We start from the raw sequence: 7500 nt of genomic DNA, 5'->3' as shown, positions 1-7500 counted from the left end.
AATAATAATGAGATTAAGAAAAGAAAAAGAAAAGATCACGAAGAAAACGCAAAGAAAGAAAACAGATTTATCGTCGCACCCCCCCCCCCCCAAAAAAAAAAAAAAAAAAAAAAATCCTAACCGTCATACTATACCCATACATTTTTCCCCGACATGAAAACTTGCGTCATATTTCTCCACCATTAGTTCGACACGGCATTCCAAGTCAAAAAAAAAAAAAGAAAGAAAAAGGTCTGAAGTTGCTTCCAGTGAAATCTTTTCATAAATGCCTGGATATGAACGATTACCGTTGACAGTCTGCCCTCAATTTTCACGCACACATTCATTCAGAATATTTTCCATGAAAGAGGGAAGTCTTGAGTTTAGAAGTCCCTGGCTGTTGTCCTTTCAGCTGAACCAATTGCTCGTAAGATTGATTTTAAATGGAGGAGCAATGGAAAGAAAAATGAAAAAAAAAGGAAAGTTGGGAGAGGGTGGGAGAGAAGGAGAGAGAAGGAGGAGAGGGGGAGGGAAAGAGAAGGTGAAAGAAAAAAGAGAAAAGAAGAGGGAGAGGGAAGAGGAGAGAGAGAGAGGTAAGGAAAGAGAGAAGAGAGAAGATAAAGGGAGGAGAGAGGACAGATGAGATAGAAGAGAGACAGAGAGACAAAAGACAAAAGATAAAAAAAAACGAGATAAAATGGAAAGCCGAAAAAAAAACAGATACAGAGAAAGATAAAAAGATAACAACCAGTAAGAAGAAGAAAAAGAAAAACCGTGGATAAAAACAGAGAGAAATAAAGAGAAATGAAAACAGAAGGAAGGAGGAAAGGAAAGCGTGCAAGATTGATCACGCCAGAATGTCGTGTTTTGCAACTTCCGGACTGCAATTTTAAAGCAATTTGTTTCTGCGCTTCGGTGCAAAAAGCATCAAGTGTGTTCCGCTTCTGCTTCTTCGTCTTCCGAGTCGCACAGACCTGCTGATAGAGTAGTGCCTGCTTAGACCACGCTTAGACCCCGATCGACCTGCTTAGACCACTGTTAGACCCTGCTTCGAACCCTGCTCAGACCCTACTTCAGACCTGCTTAGACCACTATTAGACCCTGCTCAGGACCTTCATAGACCCTGCTTAGACCTGCTTAGACCTTGCTTCGGACATGGTTAGACCCTGCTTTAGACCTGCTAAAACCACGTTTAGATTCTACTTAAACTCTGCTTATTCTCTGCTTAGACCTTGATTATACCTTGTTTAGACCCTGCTTCGAACCTGCTTAGACCTTGCTTAGACCTAAATAAGACCCCATTTTGATCCAACTTACTTTCATATTCTTTTCACACCCTGTTTAAACCCTATTTATAACTCGCTTATACCTTGTTTGCACACTACTTAGACCCTACTTGAACCCTATAGATAGCTTATTTTAAACCCTACTTGTACACCTTACTTAGAACTTGCTGAGATCCTTTTCCACCACGCTATGACGGAGTTTAGACCCTATTTGACCCTGTGTAAGCCCTTCCCTAATCCACTGTCGATCGCTCTTAACTGTCATCCGCGTTCGCCCCCTGTCAGCAACATATTTCAATTAATTTCTATCAATCTCTCAAAATTACGATCTGAAAAGGCTATCAATTACCTCATTCAGTGCTTGCCTCCCGTCGATAAGAAATGTTTGCATTTGTCATTTTCTACGGAGCATTAGGGGCGGCTGTATTTATCATTCCCTGCGAGAAATTGAGTTTTCTTTTTCACGAAGACACACGTGCACAACGAAAGGCGACGTATAACGGATAAATTAACCCAAGACTTTCCACACGTTTACAATGAAGTTGAAGATAATAGTTTCTACTTCGTAAACTTATCTTTCTGTTACCGAGTTATAATGTTGTACCTTCCATGCATAGAGTGCGTTTATGCATGTGTGCAGGAGTAACGTACACATGAATAAAAACTTACACACACTCATACACTCACAAATAAACAAAGAAACAGGCGATTAAATACGAAGTATACAAACCCACCAACATACAAAATACACTCTTCCCCCCCTCCCCCCCACACACAAGCAAATGCACATAAAAAAGCACTATTAACAACCTCCTCTTCCTTACACACAACCTCTCCCTCCATTACACTATCTCTGACAGACCCTCATCCCTACACAGATACACAGATAAAACCATGTAATACACCCCAGCGCCCACCTTGGCCTAAAACAACACTCCCTTCTACACTTATCCCTCCCTAGACGCCCACGTATAGAAGTCATCTTTCTGCCCCTGGGGTTCTATGCTTTGAAATGGGGGGGGGGGGGGGTAATTTCCAAGGAGGGGGGGCATTAATTTCTCTAATGATAACTGTTATTCTCTGAACAAGATCACAGACTAACATGCAGAGGTTTATGAACAAATGGAAAAGTGCAGCCTTTCCTAGCTCACACTTATTTAACTAACTAGCTAACAGTTTTCTACAGTCCACTTACAATTAAAATTTTCTGTACTTATTAGCCCCTTTCCTTATCCCTTGAAACACACAGGGAAAGGGAAATAACTCGTTTTAGACCTGTACACGTTCTGCTCAGTCACCCACACATGTATGTGAGAATCACCTTTCTTCATTTGAGTCAGTTGAGGTGAGTTTCATCTCAACTGTTATATTTAACTAAAATGATAAGCAGCCGTTTCTTTCTTTCTTTTCTCTTTCCTTTAAAACATGGACATTTTATCTAAAGACGCAAAGGAACGTGAAGAGAAGAACCAATTCATAGTGTTGGCGTGGTAGTATGTACGTATGTATGCAAGTATGTGTGCTTGTATGCATTTCTATATGTATGAAAGTAGTATAAAGCCCATCTCTAATTGCAGTTTGTTATTACACGGATAAATAGATTCGAAAATCCATACACACAGCATTCAGTGGAAGCAAAATTTCCCCACAGTACAATACTTGTTAACAGTCGAGAGACTAACGAATGTTCCATATGGAAGTACAGGATAATCTGATTGATGACTTGAATGCGTGCGTTTGACGTGTGTGTGTGTCTACGTGTGTATGTGTGTGTGTGTACATGCGTGTGCACATATACATGTATCTGTTCTTGTGCGTGTCCTTGAAACCTGCAAACTTGGAAGCTCAGTCCCCTTCGCTTTCAAGAACATAAAATAGTAAATTCCAGAGCCGCGCAAACTTTGTTACGATTTCGGCTAAAAAGCAAGGCAATTCTGTCCACGTGTATAGGAAAAAATCGGCAACCACTAGCTTTGTGGTTGACGCAACTTTGCAGAAAATGACGGAGGTATTTTATGTGCAGTTGGCGACAAAGCAAATCATACGGGGCGAGAATGATTGGGAATGTTGCATTGCAGGGCATTGTTTCCAGGTGGATTGTGTGCTCTGTCTGTCTGTCTGTTTGGCTGTCTGTCTGTCTCCCCCATTTTCTCTGTCTGTCTCTCCCTTTCTATCTGTCTGTCTGTCTGCCTCCCCCATTCTCTCTGTCTGTCTCCCCCTTTCTATCTGTCTGTCTGTCTGTTTGACTGTCTGTCTGTCTCCCCCATTCTCACTGTCTGTCTCCCCCTTTCTATCTGTCTGTCTCTGTATCTGTCTCTCTGTCTGTCTGTTTATCTGTCTGCCAATCTGCCTCTCCCTCCCCCCCCTCTCTCTCTCTCTTTCTCTTTCTCTCTCTCTCTCTCTCTCTCTCTCTCTCTCTCTCTCTCTCTCTCTCTCTCTCTCTCTCTCTCTCTCTCTCTCTCTCTCTCTCTCTCTCTCTCTCTCTCTCTCTCTCTCTCTCTCTCTCTCTCTCTCTCTCTCTCTCTCTCTCTCTCTCTCTCTCTCATCTCTCATCTTTCATCTCTCATCTCTCTCTCTCTCTCTCTCATATCTTATCTCTCTCTCTCTCTCTCTCTCTTTCATCTCTCTCTCTCTCCTTCAATCTCTCTCTCTCTCTCTCTCTCTCTCTCTCTCTCTCTCTCTCTCTCTCTCTCTCTCTCTCTCTCTCTCTCTCTCTCTCTCTCTCTCTCTCTTTCAATATCTCTCTCTCTGTCTCTCTCTTTCTCTCTTTCTCTCTTCTTTTTTTCTCTCTCCCCCCCCCCTCCTCTCTCTCTCTCTCTCTCTCTCTCTCTCTCTCTCTCTCTCTCTCTCTCTCTCTCTCTTATCTCTCCCTGTCTTTCTGATCTCTCCCTCTCTTTCTGATCTCTCCCTCTCTTATCTCCCATCGTCCCTCCCTCTCTCCTGCTCTCTCTCTCTCTCTCCTTCCTTCCTTCCCTCCCTCCGTCCTTCCCGCCCTTCTTCATTCCCTCCCTCACTTTCTCTCCGTCTCTATCTCTTCCTTATTTCCCCTTCCCTCTCTTCCTCTTTTCCTCCTTCCCTCTCTCTTCCCTCCGTCTCTCTCTCCCTCCCTTCTCAGTCTTTCTCATCTCTCATCTCTCTTTCCCATCGCAATCACTCATCTCTTTCTCTCACCTCTCTCTTATCTCTCTCTGTCATCTCTCCCTCTCACCTCTCTCTCTCTCTTTGTCATCTCCCTCTCTATTTCCCCTCACTCTCTTATCTCCTTCATCTGACACACACTCACACTCATACACAGAAGTAGGCCTTCCGAGAGTATGATGAAAGGTGAGTTCAGAGTCTCAGGCAAACAACCATGATGTCTCGATTCCTTTATTAAAGAGTAATGGTGCTGGAGTGAGGCTGCTACTCCTTGGCTCCCCGCAAGTAGTCTGCCTATTATATAGTAAGGTGGTCTAAGGATATCTATAAATCACGCCTTTGGCATGTGGCACTCGGTGATGAAAAAGGAAGTGTTACAGCAAGACACAGCTCTTGCTGAATGGCAGAGACGACATTGGGATGTCTGGCACAACAAGAAAAGGCGAATATATAGGTAAAATAACATAAAGATACATATATGCAAATATATACATATAAGCATATATATATACATACACATACACATAGAAATATATATATATATATATATATATATATATATATATATATATTTTTTTTTTTTTTTTTTTTTTTTTTTTTTTCTTGATAATTAAAGAACTGCGGCAAAGAGTTCATCCAGTTACTTACCGTCCAGAAGTCGACTCCCAGTTGTTGCTTTGTGGGAGAAATGGAAGAAAAACATTTATTGAAAAATCATCTCTGGGTAATTGCTTCTTATATAAGAAAAACAATGCCAAGATCTTCAACTCATGATTGTATACATGGTTGTGTTTACACAAACACATACACAAGTAGACACACACACACACACATACACATATATATGTGTGTGTATATACAAATGCACATATACTCATATATACCAATATCTGCATGCATACATGGTTTGATATACGCGTTGCTTCACATCACACACACACAACCCTATTCCCCTCACCTTCAGAATAACATCATCCCCGTCAGTAGTTTGCAGGTACTGAGGACTCCTTCGCTCCCAGTCCTCCATCAGCCGCTTCACCTCCTCGCTGTCGGGGTCCACCAGGCGAACAGCGGTGATGTTGGAGCCGCTGTACTTGAAGTCGTCTAAGTCTACGAGGTGCAAGTCCTTTCGGGGGAAGGGCAGAAGGGGGTCGTGTTGGTAGTGGTGTCGGTTTAAGAGGAAGGATGGTTATGGTCGGGATTGTCATTGCTGTTATTATTGTTGTTGTCATTATCATTCCTGTGGTTGTTGTTAAGGTTGTTGTTGTTCTTCTTATTATTAGCATCATTATCATTATTATTTTTGTTATTGTTGTTATTATTAATATTGTTGTTTTTATTTTATTATCATTATCATTATTATTATTGTTATCATCATTATTATCATTATCATTTTGTTTTGTTATTATTATTGCTATTATTATTATTATTATTATCGTTATCATCTATTATCATCATTATTATCATGATTATTACTAGTATCATTATTACTATTATTGCTAATTATTATTATTATCATTATTGTTATCATCATTTTCATCATTATTATTATTATCATTATCATTCATCATCATTATTATTATTATCGTCATCATTATTACTATTATCATTATTATTACTATTATCGTTATTCATTACTATTATTATTATCTTTTTATTATCATTATCATCATTGCTTACCATTTACATATATATCAAACAGTCTTAAAAAAAATCAATAAATAACTCACTAACCACAATCACAACAATATTTGCCACAACACCCAAGCAAATGAACCGAGAAACCGGACCAACTCACAAGCGAAGTTATGATGTAATTATGCAGAGAGGACATAAGGCCAATTTGCTGGGCTTGTTTCAGCACCTGACCGACCTTCTCTGTCTTGCAGTCTAGGATGATGTTCTGTTCAAGGCTGTTCTTCACTTCCCTGAGAATGGGTCTGGAGGAGGGGGGGGGGGGGGGAGAGAAGGAAGAGAGATAGAAGTTTGTGTTATATATTAGGTGTATGGGGGGAGGATGTGTGTTTGTGTTTGTGTGTGTGTGGTTTGTGTGTGTGTATGTGTTTGTGTGTGTATATATATGTGTGTGTATGTGTGTGTGTGTGTATTTGTGTATGTGTCTGTTTCCTCACTAGCACCAGTATTTGTATCATCATCACCATTACCATTAAAACTTATACCCTCATCTCGGCAACAAATCTTCCACGCAAACGCACCTGTAGTCATCGTCTCTGGGGAGCTGCCTGATGGTGACCTTGAACTCGTTGGGCGGCGGCGTCTTCAGGAGCTCCTGCAGGCGGACGAGGCCTTCGTTGTCCTCGTACAGGATGCAGAAGGATTTCCAGCCGAAGAGACGGACGAGGTCGAGGTAGGCCTTCAAGGAGGAGCGCGTGGCGTTAACACGTTTAGTTGGGTTATGCATGTATGTTGTGCTGTATAAAGCCACGCCCACACAGGACTCGCTCCACTCTCTAGCCACACTCACACAGGACTCTCTCCACCCTCCAGCCACGCCCACACAGGACTCTCTCCACCCTCCAGCCACGCCCACACAGAACTCGCTCCACCCTCCAGCCACGCCCACACAGGACTCTCTCCACCCTCCAGCCACGCCCACACAGGACTCTCTCCACCCTCCAGCCACGCCCACACAGGACTCGCTCCACTCTCTAGCCACACTCACACAGGACTCTCTCCACCCTCCAGCCACGCCCACACAGGACTCTCTCCACCCTCCAGCCACGCCCACACAGGACTCGCTCCACTCTCTAGCCACACTCACACAGGACTCTCTCCACCCTCCAGCCACGCCCACACAGGACTCTCTCCACCCTCCAGCCACGCCCACACAGAACTCGCTCCACCCTCCAGCCACGCCCACACAGGACTCTCTCCACCCTCCAGCCACGCCCACACAGGACTCGCTCCACTCTCCAGCCACGCCCACACAGGACTCTCTCCACCCTCCAGCCACGCCCACACAGGACTCTCTCCACCCTCCAGCCACACTCACACAGGACTCTCTCCACCCTTTATCCACGCGCACACAGGACTCGCTCCACCCTTTATCCACGCCCACACAGGACTCGCTCCACCC

The 7500-nt window shown here is 43.2% G+C and overlaps 1 protein-coding gene across 1 annotated transcript in view; it reads right to left on the bottom strand.

Annotated features, from left to right (window-relative positions):
- Window positions 1-7500, bottom strand: part of LOC125046325 (glutamate receptor ionotropic, kainate 2-like) — a 257819-nt gene that overhangs the window by 20847 nt on the left and 229472 nt on the right. The window contains exons 5-8 of the mRNA XM_047644091.1: window positions 6620-6777; window positions 6202-6343; window positions 5362-5529; window positions 5052-5078 (exon numbers count right to left, since the gene is read on the bottom strand). Coding sequence (XP_047500047.1) covers window positions 5052-5078; window positions 5362-5529; window positions 6202-6343; window positions 6620-6777 — 495 coding nt within the window. The remainder of the gene's footprint in view (window positions 1-5051; window positions 5079-5361; window positions 5530-6201; window positions 6344-6619; window positions 6778-7500) is intronic.

This window comes from Penaeus chinensis, chromosome 4 (assembly GCF_019202785.1).
Source record: "Penaeus chinensis breed Huanghai No. 1 chromosome 4, ASM1920278v2, whole genome shotgun sequence".
Classification (NCBI taxonomy): Eukaryota; Metazoa; Arthropoda; class Malacostraca; order Decapoda; family Penaeidae; genus Penaeus; species Penaeus chinensis.
The sequence above is the reverse complement of the archived record's forward strand: the minus strand, read 5'-3'. Positions and strand labels throughout refer to the sequence as shown.